This window comes from Erpetoichthys calabaricus, chromosome 8 (assembly GCF_900747795.2).
Source record: "Erpetoichthys calabaricus chromosome 8, fErpCal1.3, whole genome shotgun sequence".
Taxonomy (NCBI): Eukaryota; Metazoa; Chordata; class Cladistia; order Polypteriformes; family Polypteridae; genus Erpetoichthys; species Erpetoichthys calabaricus.
In genome coordinates this window covers 70,595,412-70,614,808 of record NC_041401.2, presented here as the reverse complement: position 1 = coordinate 70,614,808, position 19,397 = coordinate 70,595,412, and the positions used below count along the sequence as shown (strand labels likewise).

The window sequence follows — 19,397 nt, the reverse complement described above, 5'->3', positions numbered from 1 at the left end:
TTCAAAAGTATCCACGAAAACTGCTAAAATTAATAGATTTGTGTATTAAAGACAATATTGGATAAATTTAGTTGCACACTGCACAGTTAAGAAACATAATTTTGTATTAAATAATAATAAATAACTTCAATGAAAGCCAGATATTGTTTGTCTAATTAATGCATTGTTAATACACATGCCATGATTCACAAGTTTCCTCTACAGCAAAGTTTGAAAAATATAGTTCCAGAAGCATACCGTTGTTAGGTGTTGGCCGATATTACAGACTTGATGAATTGGTAAGCGATAGCTTGGTGGTTTTATTTCAGCTTCTTCTGGAACATCAGGGGAGTAGCTTTGATCAGCAGTCTAGTAAATAAAGACATACATGACTGTTCAAGAGTATGCTTTCAATCTAGAAACCAATGTGCATTAGTGTTTAAACTTTTTCCTCCCATCTCATTAACACCAACACCAGATTTCTTCTCCTACCCACCATTAGTCTGTTGCATTGTGTACCCATGTTTCCTGCTTCAGTCCACTCAGCCAGGATCTGTGGAAGGATGTCTGGCTTGCACTGAGCAGTCTGTGCAGGGCCTTCAACAGCTTTGAAAGAGTTTAAAGAATGTGGACATCGAGACAGATGCAGAGAGTCGACACCTCTTAAACCTGAGAACTCCTCAGCACTATTCTGCCGACGGTAGGGGTGAAATCGACTTGTGTCTGCACCTCCATATGTTTCTCCTTGGATTCCATCACTGCTTTGAAGCCTGTACTTTTCGCTATTGCAACTCTTTACCTGGTAAAGGGTGCCATCCTCAATACTTAATTCATCCTGCAAATTAGAGAAGAAGCTGTGATTAGTTATCATGACAATTCCATTTATTCTATTCCATTAGTGATTTCCAGTGTTGATGCAGACAAACAGACAAGTCAAGGGTAAAGCAAGTCCGATTAAAATATGAGTATGGGCAATACGAATGGCAGACGTGCAGGCTTGAGGGAGAATTAAAGAACTAATCATTGCTTGAGGATGGCATTGCCATAAAATGAAATGCAAAAATAAGCCATACCTACTTTGCGCTACCTTCAAATTCAATAAAACTAGCACCATGTTAAACTACCAAACAGGTGTTGAGGTTGATCTAGCCTCAATAAAGAGATGCCATTGTTTATGTATTCATTTCAGTGGAATTAAGCCAACTTCTCAGGCTGAGTGTTTTAGTTATATTTTATTTTTTTACTTTATCCTTTTAAAAAACTTTCTACACTAATCTCTTGATTAACAAGGCAAATAGAAGTTTGATATCCTATATTAAAGTGTATTTTTGTAAGTAAATGATAGATCACAGGAGTTAACTGTTCATTTTAATTAACAAAATTAAATTATGTAGACGTGTTGTTGGGGCCTGTGTCAGTTAATGCATTAATTTTTGCAATTAATGTGGCCTGTTTAACTCGTTAAGAAGTATTGTCACATTCCTGAGCCAGCAACAAGGCAATTGCATCAGGATGCCATTTTCATGTAATTTTTAATGCTTACTGCCCTAATATAATGACAAAATTATTTGAAACAGAAGTGTAATGATTATCCCTATGCATGATTCAAGTCTGCAGTATTTTTGCTAATTTATGCCAAGAATGCCACATAACCACCCAAGTAATGCACGGTGTCAGTTTTTCAGTGAGATAATAGCTACGGAGATCTTTTTCAGCATGCCAGGAGCAAAGTGTTGGTAGAGCAGTGTTTTCCAACAGTTTTTCTGTGGTAGCACATTTTTTGTAACCCAAAAAATCCCAAGGTTTACCACAATTCTACCTAACACAAAAGCATTAAAACTATACACTTGTTAAACTGTCTGAAAGGGTGGGACTATCAGAGATGCCAGCAAAAAAAAAAAAAAAAGCTTGGAGATTAGCATTTTAAGACACAGCACTTAGTGAGCACTTTGAATGCATTTTCCCAGTTGCTTCCTCCCTTTGACAGCACATACTGGTGGTCCTATATGGCACACCTGGGTAGCTCTCATTGCGCACCAGTTGAAAAACACTTGTTTAGAGTATAATTATAAAGTTATCAATGGTGATGAGCAATTGAGGATGGCATTTGCAGAGTTTTAACTCAAGTTGTAATGTATGCCAATTTAAGAGATGCTTATTTCAATTAAATCATTCTTTAGCAGTGAATTTAAAGTCTACAGTCATTTCAATTGTTTAATTTTTACTTTGACATGTCTGTGTCTCATATGCCATACCAATTTGAGAATTAATACGATAATATTACATTACAATAAGCCCATGGACTGCAGCTGGGTGAAGGAAGAAAGGTACTATGCACTCTCTAACACTCTGTCTCTTCCCTGTAAAGGGATGGTGTTTGTAAATGGCCATAAGGTTACGGCAGTCATCATTCTGGCAGTAACATTTCCATTGTCATTCACCGTTTTCTGTTACCGCGATAGCGGTTTGAGGGAAAGACCACTCTGACCTGTATTCATGGGGAAGCATGCTGGTATACTGATATAGTGATATTGGGACGAAACTGGTCTGAAGTAAAAGTGGTATGAAACAATCCACTACTGAAAAACCTTTAGGCCTAGTAATGGACGACGATAACTTGTCCCATGCTGCGTCCATGCCATGTTTACAGCCGTCATTAAGGAGCCACGTAGCCATGCATTATGACGTGGTGGACCTGCAACATCGCAAGCCCAACAGACCTCAGACAAATGCAGTGGCATCTCAGGTTGAAACCATGCCCATTAAGATCAGTCCTGACCCTCTGTCTATGTTGTATTTCCAGTTTAGGCAAACACTGGCATCCTTCAAAAGGTAACAGTAGAATGAGGATTCCCTCAAGTTTGCAAAAAATGCAGTGGTTCTGGTTAACTGCCAACACACTTAACATCCCATGCCACAGGAGCCACACTTTGTTTTAAGTAATGGCCTCCTGTATCAAGTAGCAAAGCATGAGGGGGAGGTTTAAGGTAGCTCCTGTTATTCCCACCTTCTGGCTGCAGGTCTGTGAGCGAGCATACACCCACCTCCTTAGGTGCCTACTTGGGAACCAAAAAAAACCCTTGAGTGCATTAAGCTCCCATTATATTGTCTGGGGATTAATGAGGAGGTCCATCGCTTTTGTGCTTCATGTCTAGAGTGTCAAATGTGACAGATTCCTAAGAAGGACCATGATCCTTTAATTCCCATTGCCCTTATTGACATCCCATTTGAATGTATAGGAGTCAACATTGTGGGACTCCTTGAACCCTCAGCTCGAGGACATAAGTTAATCTTTGTCCTCGTTGATTATGCTACCTGTTATCTCAAGACTGTCCCTTTGCATACAGCCATTAACAAAAACATTGCACGGGAGCTACCAGGGGTCTTTGCGTGAGTCAGTATCACCATGGAAGTCTTAACAGACCATGTGACGCCTTTCTCATCGGAGATGTTCTGGGAAGTGGCCAAGTTACTGAAAGTTAAGAACATAAAGATCTATGTATATCATTCTCAAACTGATGGACTAGTAACAGATGCTACGCAAAGTGGTCAGCAAGGACTGGAGGAACAGGGATCAATTACTTCCCCTTGTTTTATTTGCCTATTGGGAAGTCCCCAAAGCCTCTTTGGGCTTCTCCCATTTTGAATTACTTTATGGGCAACAACCCCAGTCCATATTGGACATTCTAAAAGAATGCTGGGAGGCCCTCCCTTCCACAAATATATTAGAATATGTTGCGCAATTACATTATAGATTTGTGAAAATTTGACACAATCTTTAAGAACAAATGGACAAGGCACAAGCAGCATAGGCCCACTATTATGACTGTGGTACGTCTCTTCGGGAATCTGACTGGAAAACTGTGTCATGGTCCTCGTTCCCACCTCCCACTCTAAACTACTAGCCCATTGGCAAGCCTGTACGAAGTTAAGGAGAGGAAGGGGTTTGTCGATTATTTGGTAAAACAACCCAATTGTCGACCAAGCAAATGGGTTTATCACGTAAACCTGCTGAAACCATAGAAGGACAGGGACCTTGGTCCCCCCTCCAGGCAGCCCTGTTCACTCTTCACTCGCAAAACAATCCTTAAATTTGGTTCCACTTTGACGGCCAAGCAGTGGCGGGAGCTGGAATCAATCATCCTGTCTGTCCCAGAGGTGGTAAGTCAGAAACACAGGCAGACTTCTCTGGTAGCGCATGACATTGTTACTGATCCAGGGGTGATCATCAGAGAACGCCCATATAAACTCCCAGTGGTAGAGTGAACAGAAGTGGAACTGGAAAACAAACGCATGCTGGACTTAGGTGTAATTGAGTAAAGTCTTAGTTCCTAGTGCAGTCCCATAGACTTGGTTCCTAAGCCCGAAGGAAGTTTGGGGTTTTGCAGTGATTTCAGTCGTTTAATAAGATTTCACAATTTGATGTCTACCTGATGCCATGAGTGAATGACCTCCTTGGGCAGCTTGGCAAGGTGGAGGTTTTGACCACTCTTAACATGACAAAAGGTTACTGGTGGGTTCCTTTAATGAGCTCCACAAAGGTAAAGGCAGCGTTTAGCATTCCTAGTGGACTCTGGAATTATTGTGTCCTTCCTTTTAGATTGCATGGGGCACTGGCAACCTTCCAACATCTGATGGAATAGAGTGTTTCATCCCCGCAATGCCTATAGTGCCATCAATTTAATAACGTTGTCATCTATTCCAGCACATGGAAGAAACACCTACAGCATATCCAAGCAGTGCTTCATGCATTTGGTAAGTCCAGACTTTGGATTAACCCAAATAAATTCTTCTTTGGATTAACTGAGGCCAAATATTTAGGCTACCTTGTGGGATGGGTCATAGTACTTACTTACTTACTTAACTGGCCCCATCCAAAGACCAAGTAGCATGTCCAAGCATTTCTAGGTTTAGCAGGGTACTATCACCGGTTTGTACCTAGCTTCTCCAAGAGAGTGGTGCCCTTGACGGATTTAACTAAGAAAGGGGCCCCAAACAACATGGTATGGGATGAAATAACAGACGCTGCATTTTTTGACCTAAAGCAAATCCTAAGGTCATCACCAATGTTGAAGGCTCCTAACTTTTCTTTGCCTTTTGTTCTCCAGACTGAAGTGTCAGACACAGGTCTTGATTCCATCCTGAGCCGAAGTGTTGATGGTGTTGAACACCCCGACATGTTCCAGAGCCTGAAACTGTTAGACCAGGAAACCAGGTATGCAGTGGTGGAACGAGAGGTTCTGGCGATCAAATGGGGAGTTACCCAGTTGAAGTATTCCCTCATAGTCCATGAGTTTACCCTGATTACTAACCACATCACTCCCCAGTGGATAGTAGTACACAAGAAATCAATCCCCCTATTCACATGGTGATTTTTGGACCTCCAGCCTTACAGGTTTACACTCATTCAATGTCTAGGATCTCTCCACACCAACGCCAATGCTCTTTCGCAGGTTCACAACCTCTTGGTTCTGGCTGCTCGACCCTATGGGTCTGGTGTGGGGGTGAAGGGCCATGTCACACATGTGCTCATGGGAGACAGCTGCCCTAGCTATTAGATGCAATCTAATACTAATATCAATGTGCCAGTACTTTAAAAAGGTGTTTGCCCAAACCCCCACCCTCCACCCCTAGTCTGAGATGCCATATAATACATATTAATGAGCTACAACCTTCAAGGGGGACAACCCGAACCCACCATTGTTAGATGCTGTCTAATACTTATATAAACACACCAGTTCCTTCAAGGGGGATCATTTAGAAGTTATTAAGCATTGTGAGGTAGAACAAGAATCCATATTATATTACTAAATGAGAATGGTAAACCGGATATGGACGCAGGGACCTGCCCGTGGACGCAAAAGACATAGTGCGCAGGCGCCACACAAAGCCCCCCTCCAACTAACAGAAATCGCAGGAGAAATGGTGCGCAGGCGCCACACAAAGCCCCCCTCCACTAACAGAAATAAGAAATGAGGCAACGCGCCCATAGCACACAAAAAAAAAAAGGAGTCGGAGGCAGGTGCCACACAAAGCCCATACAACACAAAAAAGAGGAGTCAGACCCACGCCCCAGAGTGAAACGGGACAAACTATGGAGTACACACTTTAACATAAATAAGAAATGAGACACAAAGCCCCCCTCCACTAACAGAAATAAGGAATGAGGCAACGCGCCCATAGCACACAAAAAAGAGGAGTCAGACGCAGGCGCCACACAAAGCCCATAGCACACAAAAAAGAGGAGTCAGACCCACGCCCCAGAGTGAAACGGGACAGACTACAGAGTACACACACTAACATAAATAAGAAATGAGGCAACGCGCCCATAGCACACAAAAACAGGAGTCAGACCCACACCCCCGAGTAAAACGGGACAGACTACAGAGTCCACAAAGGGTTACCCATCAAGCCCGAGATTACCGCTCAAAAACGAAAGAGCAACCGCAAGCAAACACCCGACATCATATAGAAACCCCACAAATACGGACAAAACAACATATTTGAATCACATTGTCCCCGCCCCACAGTGAAACGGGACATACTATGGAGTCCGCAAAGGTTCACAAATCAAGCCCGAGATGGTACGGAAAAAGAGGAGTCACCCCCCCGCACCAGAATAAAACGGGACAGACTACGGAGTCCACAAAGGGTCACACATCAACCCCGAGATATTACGGAAAGCGAATTGTGTTACGGAAAATGGCAGATACTACGATAGGAGCATTCGCCTACAACGCGCATCTGAAATCAACGTACACACTACACAGCATAATCCACGCACTTCTAAAAAACCACATGCGGACACCCGACGTCATACATAAACAACAAGAAACCGGACTACACTACATATTGGAATCACATTACAGTGATCCAATATTAACAAGACAACCACAGATAACACAGGCGCAACACCTGATGGGTAATAATAAGAAGAAACGAACGCTCCGTATTAAACATACGTCATCTGAACACGTACAAACTATACAGCATAGGTCAATCTCATTACAGTGATGCACTATTAACCGTACAACCACAGAAAACGCTCCCTATTAACAGTAAGTGCGATCATCCTTATTACTTACCCATATTACTAACGATAAAGAACAAACAAGTCATGAATTCACGATCACGGGTGCAAAACGATACGGCTCGAGTAACGGGACCACAAAGACAAGCCCACATTAAAAAAAACAATAAACGTGGGCGCCTACAACGCGCTTCTGAAACCGCGGAAGAAAAACTGTCTTGGCTCCAAAAATGAAAATCTCGACTAACACAGGTACAGAAACGACCCCAAATGGACAGATACAATGAACGTAGACGCATGCAGCGCGCATCTCAAACTGCGGAAGCGAAGCAGGCACGGGTTCAAAACGAAAGAGCTCGAGTGACAGACATACAAAAACGGGACCGACGGGAAAAAATCAATGAACGCAGACGTCTACAACACGCGTCTCATTGGAATTAATGAATGTCATTTGCAATCATTGTCATTCACTTCACTTCCCTGAAGAAACAACTGGCAATACAACTAATGAGTTTACACATTTTTGTCAAAAGGGTCAAGTTAGACTGCCTCCTTTACATTAATATCCTGAATATCTACGGAAGCTTCTAACTAACGATGTACCTGAAAGTAAAAACTTTATGAACTGCATTAGATCCTACAATGGTTCATTTGCTTTTGCATCTACTGGAGTAAATATCAGGCCACCAGCTGGCAATGGCCCATACTGCTTTCACGTATGTGGACAAATATTACATCGCATTGGAACAGTGCACCCTGAAACAAATCACGAACGCAAATTTGCAGAAATATACATCTTAGATCCAGATGACGCAATCTATCAACGAATGAACCTTCCTGAAAACAAACAATGCATGGACCTTATAATGAGAAACGTCACTAAGGCCATAAACAATCACCATTAGCTAAGTGTATAAAAATGCTACATGAGGTTGAAAGAGAGGCCAATACAAAAGCAACCTACGGCTGCCCGGCAGGCACGGGTTCAAAACGCCGGGGGTAGGCGAGCGAAGCGAGCAGGGGGCGGAGCCCCCTTGTACAACAGAGTACCAAGTAATTTGGTACCACTGTAATCTTTTTTAGTCATACTATTTTAAAGAAGAAAATTAATTAGAGGAGACACCATTAGTCAATGTGGCTTTGGTGCAGCATATAATCTTAAGCCTTCCTCCTTACCTTAAGCCTTCCCTGGCCACAGCTCTACAACCATCCTTATCATACACTACTGTACTTCCCCTGCAACCACCAAAGGTCAAGAGCAAAGCAGAGCAATTAATTGATATGTTCATCTGAGGACATAACTCACTGTGGGGACTTTACCAATCTGCGCTTTTTTTTTTTGATTAGATATAAATTCTGCAGCCCTATAGGAATAAATAAATTGAGATGATCTGCGTTAAGATTATTTAAGACAACATCATTTGTGATTTGTAAAACAATATGGACACTCTTCTTACAAGAAATCAAAACATCATTTTGGTAATATGATGGAAACATTAAGCAAGGTGTTAATAGGTGGCTCTCCCTCTATCATACTTTAGCTGGCGAAATTAATATCGACAAAATGTACATCCTTCCAAAGCGTCTACATCTTTTTTAGGGCATCCCTATTTCTGTGGAATTCAGGTAGGGCAAAATAACTGTACATTAAAATGGTGATTCTATAGAGACCTAAAGATAAAGGTGGCATTGCACTATTAAGGTTTTAGTTCTATTACTCGGTTACAAATATACAGACACTAAAATATTGGAAAGTGGCTGAAGTCTATGAAATAACACGTTCTTGGTTAGGCATGAAAAATAAATCTTGCTCATCATAATCCCACAGTGAACACTAATAACCATTACGTTAAATATAGGGAACCAAAGCAGGACATGTTTTAAGGCAGAGAAACCTATCTATTGTTTCTATGTAAGATAATCCCTCATTCCTTCCAGCTTTCTCTAACCTATTCAGAAGTCACTAGGCATTGTGAAATTTAGAGATTTCTATACCGATAATCTATTTGTCTCTTTTAAACTATCATGCTCTAAATGCAATCTTCCAGCAGCACACTTTTTCTTCTACTGTATATACAAATTAAAAACTTTGCTAGAAGCAACCTGCCCAACTTCCTTCATCTTTCATTCCTGAATGGATAGTGGCTAATTTGAGTATGCAGACAGCATCTCCAGAGTACGTTAACACATTTCAAAGAACTTACCCTTTATTGATATTAGAAATGATGGGAAAATGAAATTTTCAAGTATCAGAAATAAAATGGAAGTTAGCCATTCATAAAGTACATTATAATTCAGTATGCACCAAGCATGCCATAATTTAACTTACAGTATATTTCACCTAAAATTGTCTAAAATGTACCCAGGACAACATCTAAACTGTGACTGATTTCATATTCTTGCATCTATAGGTCATATGTTTCAGAATGTCCTGCAGTTAAACCATTTTGGGTAAAGATTTTTGGATACCTCTAAGATAGCCTTTGATCTAAAATTATTACTAATGAGGAGATTATTGAGGAGATCGTTCCTCCCCCAAACTATGCGACTCTTTAATTCCACCAGGGGGGGTAAATGTTAATATTTAACATTATACATAGTTATTGTCTGTTTTTTTCACCTGTATTATTATCATTCTTTAATTTAATATTATTTATTGTATCAGTATGCTGCTGCTGAAGAATGTGAATTTCCCATTGGGATTAATAAAGTATCTATCTATCTATCTATCTATCTATCTATCTATCTATCTATCTATCTATCTATCTATCTATCTATCTATCTATCTATCTATCTAATGCTTTAACAGCATTATTTGAAGTGACACCAGATGGTATATCACTTTGCTATGAAAAACTTATTTCTATATCATATGCTACGCTGCTTGCACGCAGACTTATTTTGGTAAAGAGGAAGAATCCTACCTAATCTAGCTTTCTTAACTCATTCGGGAAATTATGTTCTATAATATCTCAAACTTGTAAAATCAAATTCTATAATTGAGGATTCTGTTATTTTTTTAGAAGTCATTAGAGGAATTCTAAAATAAGCAAACCGGCTTGTGCTGAACTTTTTAATTTTATTTTATGTTTTATTCTATACTAGCCGTCCCCCGTGGATCCACCCATGTAGTAGTGAAACAGGACAGTGACAAAGGCCCCGCCCGGCTCCCTACTCCTGACGTCACGCTTCCTCCTCCCCTCGGCCCGCAGCCTCTGTCTCAGATTAGCGCAAATATATTGCTCCTGCAAGTGAATTATGATTCTTAGCGCCATAAGAGAAGTCACAAAATCAACAAGAATGTTCAAGCAAATTATAGAAAAAAACACAATCTAAATCTGTTAAGTAGTTCTCTCATGAAAGCGGACTGACATACAGACAGACAGACATTGGATTATATATAATATATATATATATGAGAGAGAGAGAGAGATGAAGATCCACTTTACATGATTTTATGGCACTCTAAGTCATGTGGGGGCTGAGTGTTGAGTTTGTAGTGACTGCGAGCATTTTGATGGAAAAATATATTATTGCATTTGCTATTTTTTGTTATTAGGTTGTATTTAGTATTTCAGTATAAAAAAGTAGCAAAAGGGTTTAAATCACTGATCATACTGTATTTGATTAATCAGTAAAGATACCTATGTTTATTAATCACTTATTGTTGCATCCCGCTACACTTCTCTGTGCTACAGGAGACAAAAACATGTTACTGGTAATCTGTATTTTATAGAATTTGAGAAACTGAAGCAACAGAGTGTAATAAAGCATGATAATAATCATTGTGTGTTTTCTGACAGCTGTATTGCTTGCTGTTACACTTGCAAATCATTTCGGCATTTACCTACTTTTCTTTCAATATCAAAATATGGAACACATTTATAAAATTCTACTGGAAGTGTTTAAACTTGCTCTCAGAGCAACAGTACAAAATGATGAAATTGTGCTTATTTCACTCAGACCAGTCAAAATTCACCCATGAGTAAAGTACACAAATGAAAAGGTTATTATTTTTTGAGTAACCTTCATTGTAACAAATAGCAAATTATAATCTAGGGATCAGAGCCATGCAGCATCCACATTACTAACCGAGAATGATAAACCGGATGGACGCAGGGACATCCGGCAATGGGCCGTGGACGCAAAAGACGTACTGCGCAGGCGCCCCACAAATCCCCCCCCCCACCCCGCAAGCAACGGGAACCTGATGGAATGCAACCTAAAATAAGAAATGAGGCACCGCGCACAGAAAAAAGGAGTCAGACCACAGAAAAAAGGAGTCAGATGCCGGCGCTGTGCACGAAACCCATTGCACACGAAACGGGACACACACAAAGAGGAGGATTCAACAAGCCCCTACCACACAAAAAAAAAGAAGCCGCGAGCACCACACAAAACCCATTGGACACAAAACGGGACAGACTACGGACATACTGTAGCACACGAAACGTACACAAAAACGACGATTCAGACCCACGACCACACTAACATAAATAACAAATGACACACAAAGCCCCATTTCTAAATGAACCGTCCCTATTAAACATACGTCATCTCAACACGTTCACACTATGCAGCATAGGTGGATCTCATTACAATGTGGCACTATTAACCGTTCAACCGCAGAAAAGGCTCCATATTAACAGTGAGTGCGATCCTCCTTATTACTTATCCATATTTCTCACGCTGAAGAACAAACAAGTCATGAATTCACGATCATGGGTACAACATGAACGTAGACGCATGCAGCGCGCGTCTCACAGTGCTGCATCGATACAGGCACGGGTTCAAAACGAAACACCTCCCGTCTCAGACATACAGAAACGACAGCGAAGGGACAAAATAAATAAATGCAGACGTCTACACCGCGCATCTGGAATGCCGGAAAACAAGCAGGCAAGGCTCCAAAAAGAGAAAGCTCAACTGACCTACATACAAAAAAGGGCAAGGCTCAATACAAACAATGCACGCCGTAAACTACAACGGGCTTCTCACACAGCACAGGCAAATCGATTACAGCTCCAAAACAACACGTCCCAAATACTGGACATACAATGACGCGCCTCTCAAACGGCACAAGCAAAACATACAGGTCACGGACATCAACGACAGACACCTGCTAAACGCTTACGCCAGTTAGCTGACAACGCGTTCAATAATGAGTCCACTATTCAGGAAAATTCATTGGGATTAATGAATGTCATTTGCACTCATTGTCATTCACTTAACTTCCCTGAAGAAACAACTGGCAATACAAGTAATACATTTACACGTTATTGTCAAAAGGATCAAATTAGACTGCCTCCTTTACATTCATATCCTGAATATCTACAGAAGCTTCTAACTAACGATGTACCTGAAAGTAAAAACTTTATGAACTGCATTAGATCCTACAAATCGGTATCCACTATGAACATGAACAGTAGCACTGCACGTGACATCCGTCTTGCAAAACTGTTAATTATTGATGAATGTACAATGGCATCCAGTCACTTACTCAACATTGCTTTCAAAAGATACAGTTAGTACAAAACATGCGATGTCCAGATCCAGATCATAACAATTGGTTATTACAACTGGGAGATGGTACACTCACCAATACAGATAGACTTCACCCAGATATTATTACAATTCCTCAAGTCTTTATCTTAGACGACTTAGTTACAGAGATATTTGGAACAGCAATCTCATTAGACCAAATGCCCCTTTTAACACAACGCACTATATTATGTCCAAAAAATATTAATGTGTAAAACATAAATACCCAAGTCATTGCATTACTTCCTGGAGAGACACAACTCTTTCTAAGCTCTGACAAAGTTGATTCTGATCACGACAATGACCATTTTCATTAACCTTACAAGTTCTGACCTGGAATTACCTTTTACACTTAAACGGCATTTACAAAGAAATTTTCCAATAAACCTTTACACTGTGCTACACACTTTATTGTTTGCTTTCTATATGCATCATCTACACCTTCACACTATTCTACATCTCATTCATACATCACGCTCTTTGTCATTTCCCAACACCAGGGGTTGGCGAGCGAAGCGAGCAGGGGGCGGAGCCCCCTAGTGTTTACAGAATTGAGTACTGTATATACATTGCTTTTCTTGCTTGTTTATTTTCTTGTTTTGATACTTTGTAAATACTGTTCCACATCTACTTCAATTTTCAGCAGCACAATGCATAAAAAATGACGTTTGGAGTGAAATCAGAAAAGCACACACTTCATGCAGGGGTTTGTTCATTACAGCTTGGAAGAATGTAAACTTGGCATTGTACTGTTTGCACAGGACTACAACACATATGTATACTTTCTGAGGTTTTGAAGGTCATGGGATCTATTTTTATTATTTATTTTTTGTTCCCTTGTGCTTTTACTAGTGTTAAATATGATTCATGTTCTCCCGTGATGATATCTTGTTTTTCTTATGAATGACTGCATTTTGGGATATTTTTGTTGATGGTTGCCATGCCATTGCTAGGCCTGGTGATGGGGGCAATGCAATGTATGATGTCATCACCACAGCAGCATAAAGGTCAGTGTTTTACATTTTCTGGTCATCCAAGGTTTGAATTCATGAACAAAAACCTTTAGAGTGTTTCTTATTGATATTTTCTGAATTACTGTTTCTGAGTACTTTTTCTGCTCTCTGACTATGAATTATATCTCATGTTCTGTTTGTTTCTGGTTACATTTTCCTTTTCAGCTTGCAACTAATCACTAGGTGGTGTAGGAGAAACCCAAAAGTTTAAAATTCACCGTTCAACTTAAGAATTAGCTGGTATTTTCTTCTGTGTATTTCAGTGAAGATTCAGTTGATATTCATTAGAAAAATGAGGAAGGATGTTAACATTGTCATTGTATTTGTTTCCTCAGATAATCCTGCACGTTATATTTATTTTATATTGTGCTAATGACAGTGATGAAAACCTTGGTCCGCAATAGGAAATTTATATTGATAGATACCAGCTGTAAGAAAGTGTATTTTATACAACATAATGCATAACCTTCTCAAACCAGCCTACTCCAGTTCATGGCCATAGGGGATTAAATCTTATTCTTGTGCCCTTGGCTACAAACCGTGCTCCACAAAATTACACTTAATATGTATATATGGAGACAACATTCAAGTGTAACTGGAACACTAATAGGGCTAACATCACACTGGTCATTTTCTTGTCTGAATAGGACGCTTGTCCTTGTAAGGCCTAGTCGTGAATACACCTAGACTCACATGGCAGAAGTAATATGATAATACAGTAATCCCTCCTCCATCGCGGGGGTTGCGTTCCAAAGCCACCCGTGAAATAAGAAAATCCGTGAAGTAGAAACCATATGTTTATATGGTTATTTTTATATTGTCATGCTTGGGTCACAGATTTGCGCAGAAACACAGGAGGTTGTAGAGAGACAGGAACGTTATTCAAACACTGCAAACAAACATTTGTCTCTTTTTCAAAAGTTTAAACTGTGCTCCATGAAAAGACAGAGATGACAGTTCCGTCTCACAATTAAAAGAATGCAAACATATCTTCCTCTTCAAAGGAGTGCGTGTCAGGAGCAGATCATGTCACAGAGATAGAGAGAGACAAAAGCAAACAAATCAATAGGGCTGTTTGCCTTTTAAGTATGCGAAGCACCGCGGCACAAAGCTGTTGAAGGCGGCAGCTCACACCCCCTCCGTCAGGAGTAGAGAGAGAGAGAGAGAGACAGAGTTTGTTTTTCAATCAAAAATCAATACGTGCCCTTTGAGCTGACATGCAGCTGCACAAAAGATAGCAACGTGAAGATAATCTTTCAGCATTTTTAGACGAGTGTCCGTATTGTCTAGGTGTGCGAACAGCCCCCCCCCCCTGCTCAATCCCCCTACGTCAGGATCAGAGAAACTCAGTGCAAGAGAAAGAGAAAAGTAAGCTGAGTAGCTTCTCAGCCATCTGCCAATAGCGTCCCTTGTATGAAATCAACTGGGCAAACCAACTGAGGAAGCATGTACCAGAAATTAAAAGACCCATTGTCCGCAGAAACCCGCGAAGCAGCGAAAAATCTGCGATATATATTTAAATATGCTTACATATAAAATCCGCGATGGAGTGAAGCCGCGAAAGGCGAAGCGCGATATAGCGAGGGATCACTGTAATCCTAGTGTCTGATTTGATTTTTGTAGGTTGTAAAAGCTACCTTCGACTACTTTTACAAGTTGTACAGTTTGTAGTAAGTTATATGTTCTAATTGGATATTATTTTGTCATCTTATTGTTAAACTAGTCATTTAGCCCGTTACAATAACAGGCGCTAGAACAGTAGTGCATAAACATTAGTAGGAACAGTCTATATTAAATGGCAAGGGACTTTGACCTCATTCTTTTTGTTTGTTGTATTTTTCTTTCTTTCAGCCTTTCTTTTGTTGATGTTTACTTGCTGAGCTGACCGTTCTTCGTGGGCTGCCGCCGTGTATTGTGTGTCTTTAATTTTCTGTGACAGTAATACTGTCTTATACGTCCGCTGGCTTGTACGTCCGTAATATACCTTTAATTTTCTCTGGCGGTAATACAGGCATGCGCGTCGGTAATATGCCTTTAATCTCCTCTGACAGTAATACTGGCGCATCGCACCGTGCCCCGCGCATGCGCACTTCACCAGCAGACACACACACGGACACCTAGACGCACACAGGGATTTTATTAAAGAGGATATCTACTGGTAGTTTAACTTGGTAATGAAACTGTTGAGGTATTGAATGCTCCATTCATTGGATATTTCTGTGGTTTGCTGGAATTAGACTGACTAAAGCCAAACAATACAAAGTTTTCATTCCTGTGACGATATTTCCGTCACGTTTTAATATTTTTGTACATTAGCTATGTGATTATGGTCAATTTGATGGTGATACATACATTACACAGACTGATTAATGTAAAAACCAAGCAAGTTATTTTACATATTGTTGTATAATGGAGGTAAATAGGGAGATCCTCAGGGCAGAAACCCAGGCTGAATTGCAAGATTTAAAAATGAATGCAGGATGGGCTTCATACTTTGTGTCTGGTAATTTAACAACATGTTTCAAATATCTGATCCAGATTTAAGTGAACATAACAAAAACTCCTTGATCATTGTGTTAGTCTTTTCTTTGTGTGCACTCCAGAATTAGGTAACAATAACAGGTTTGCACAACACTTTACACGTTACATGGTGTACACTTTATGACAAAAAGATGTCGGTGATATATGGACCCCTAATATAATTATATATAAAAAAAGATTTATTATCTTATAAAATATATCACCTTTGGGGTATAAATTAATTATTAAAAAAACTTGGAAGAATGTTTCATTCCTAAAAGACAAGTTGTCCTCATTAAAATTCCTCAGCAGCTGCTGCAGCATTGCATGTTTTTTGATGAAGTGGAAGAGCAATGCACAGTCTGATATGCCTCTGTGCTATTTATGTGTATTGACTAATAAACCAAGCCTTACACTCTTAGCAGGAAAGGGAAATTTCAGAATTTTGTATGGCAAATTAGATAGATAGATAGATAGATAGATAGATAGATAGATAGATAGATAGATAGATAGATAGATAGATAGATAGATACTTTATTAATCCCAATGGGAAATTCACATTCTTCAGCAGCAGCATACTGATACAATAAATAATATTAAAGAATGATAATAATGCAGGTGAAAAACAGACAATAACTATGTATAATGTTAAATGTTAACGTTTACCCCCCCGGGTGGAATTAAACAGTCGCATAGTTTGGGGGAGGAACGATCTCCTCAATCTGTCAGTGGAGCAGGACAGTGACAGCAGTCTGTCGCTGAAGCTGCTCTTCTGTCTGGAGATGATACTATTAAGTGGATGCAGTGGATTCTCCATAATTGATAGGAGCCTGCTGAATTATGTCTCTGCACTTAAAACTATGCTTTTTCATCAGTACCAAGTCAACAATTGTTTGTACCTCTTGCAAAGTGATAATGAGAAGGCAAACATTTAAATATATCAAAATACTTTCAAGATGGCTTCAGATTCTTCGCTAGACCAATAGTTAAGTGCTGTTCATAGAAAATTTGTACCTGTAGATTCATATCTTTGAAATGTTTTAAGGCCTCAGGGAGCGGTTATTCTCTATGAAAATCCATGGACCAGGTAAATTAGGTAAATTATAATTCTTTTAAGTACAAGTTAATCTATTTCTGGATCTACCTTTTCCACTATAGGGCTGTAGGAAACCTGAGTCTATCCTGGTAACAATCGATGCAAGGCAGGGAGTGACTGAGGTCAGAATAGCAATCCATCATAGGCCCAAATAAATCCAAAGTAATAAAAAGGCTGGTATAGGCTGTCACAATTTATGGATTAAAGGGATAATGCACTTGCTGACTTTTAGCTCTTATTTATGAGTCATTCTGTTTTTAGGAGATTGACTAGCATGTCTCTTGCTTTTTGACTAGATTTTAGGTCTACTCTAGGTACAGACTACCTTTTATTTAAGTTAAACGAGTTCTAAATGACTGACATTTGGGGTCTATAAACAGCAGTTTGAACAGTGTAAAATGATCTTTAACATCCTCACCACAGCATACACGTACTTGTCGACAAGCAAATAATGAGCCAAATAAATTAAATGATCTTTATCACTTTGTGTCAGTGGTTTGTCAATTTGTTGAGTAGGCAGCAATTGTAAATTTATAAAGCAAAGAAAACCACAGGTGCCTCCAAGGCAAAACATTAAGAATAATTCTGCAAATTTTTAGTCTAAATATTTTAAACATAACTAAATCTTCAGAATTCAAATATAAAAAAGAATTCAATATTATATTTTGTATTTTGCATTTTTATTGTGGGCTCCATCCCAAGGCATTTTACATTTGCAACATAGTGCAATTGCTTTCCTATTTTGTTTTCATTTATTCTTTTATTATTATTGAACAATTGGCCACAGGAAGAGATGTGACATACTGGGATACGTAAAGTGTGAGATGGGAACTGAACTGGCAGCCTTGTGGTTTACACGGCAATAGATTATCCACTAGGTTACAGGATGCAAAAAATTTAAATGTACTATAATATTTTATAAGTGAGTGGAAAGAATAAAGAGTGCTCAACACACATTTTCCAACTAGATATAGTGCTCTATGCATTATGTGATGTTAATAATGAAATAAGATATAAGGGAGCAATGGAGTTGAACCAAGGCTCACTGAACTACTGACAAATGTTTTCTAACAGAGTGGTGCTGCTTACATGCTTCAAGCAAAAAAGCCAAGTAATAGAGCAATAACCAAAAGGGCTCAGCCAGTCCAGTTCCACTCTCAGTAGTGTACTTGCGTCCATTGCACCTGCATGTGTGATGACTCTGCTGTCCCATATGTCTGCATTGAAAGGTCTGGGTTGTTGACAGGTCCAGGGAGAAAATTGTTGGAAGACACTGTGGACATTGTTCAAATTTCAGTTCTGAAAAAAAAATATGCAGAAATAAGAAAAGAGAGAATTACAATGGCAGTCACTTGGAGCTGCTGTAATGTTTTTTGTATTTCACACCAGTTTTTTGAAAGATTAATGAGTAGATTTTAATTTCTTCCATGTCCTCTTTATATTCTACTAACCGCCCCCCGCAGCTCTGACCGCGTAGAAGTGAAACAGGACAGCGAGGAGGGCTCTACCTGGCTCCGTACTCCTGATATCACATTTCCCACTCCCCTCAGCCCACAGCCTCTGTCTCGGAATATATTGCTTCTGCAAGCAAACTATGATTCTTAGTACGATGAGAGAAGTCACAAAATCAACCGGAAACATATTCTAGAAAAAAAAGCCCAATTTAAATTCATTAAGTAGTTCTCTTGTTCACTAGCTAAGCGGATGTAAGATACGCCCCGAGGCTGAAGCATGAGTGAGCAGGACCCCGCCCCCCTCCACTCAACCCACTGCATCACTCTCAGATTCGTGCAAATAAATCGGTAATGCACGCGTACTATGATACTTGGCGCGATGAGAAAAGTCGCAAAATCAACCGGAATGTTCAAGCAAATTATAGAAAAAATCCTGATCTAAATCGTTAAGTAGTTTTCTCATGAAAAGCGGACAGACAGACAGACAGACAGACAGACAGATATTGGATTATACTGTATGTATATATATATATATATATATATATATATATATATATATATATATATATAATACAGAGAGAGAGATCTCACTCTTCACTGTTTATGTACATGTTGAAAATGGAGAAGCACCTAACTCCTTCAGACCACATTGATCTCACTTAAGCATCTTTTGAAGCAACTGCATATCAAAGTTAATATACTGCAGCTCATTTTTGGTGTTATTCATTAATCTGGAACAATTCATTTATTTAAAGTATAATTTT

The 19,397-nt window shown here is 39.5% G+C and overlaps 1 protein-coding gene across 1 annotated transcript in view; it reads right to left on the bottom strand.

Annotated features, from left to right (window-relative positions):
- foxn1 (forkhead box N1) overlaps positions 1–18,474 on the bottom strand; it is a 49,712-nt gene extending 31,238 nt beyond the window's left edge. Inside the window, exons 1-3 of the mRNA XM_051931450.1 lie at positions 18,364–18,474; positions 476–814; positions 238–348 (exon numbers count right to left, since the gene is read on the bottom strand). Of these exons, the coding sequence (XP_051787410.1) occupies positions 238–348; positions 476–814; positions 18,364–18,462 (549 nt within the window). The 5' untranslated portion in view covers positions 18,463–18,474. The remainder of the gene's footprint in view (positions 1–237; positions 349–475; positions 815–18,363) is intronic.
- Positions 18,475–19,397: the final 923 nt, after the last annotated feature.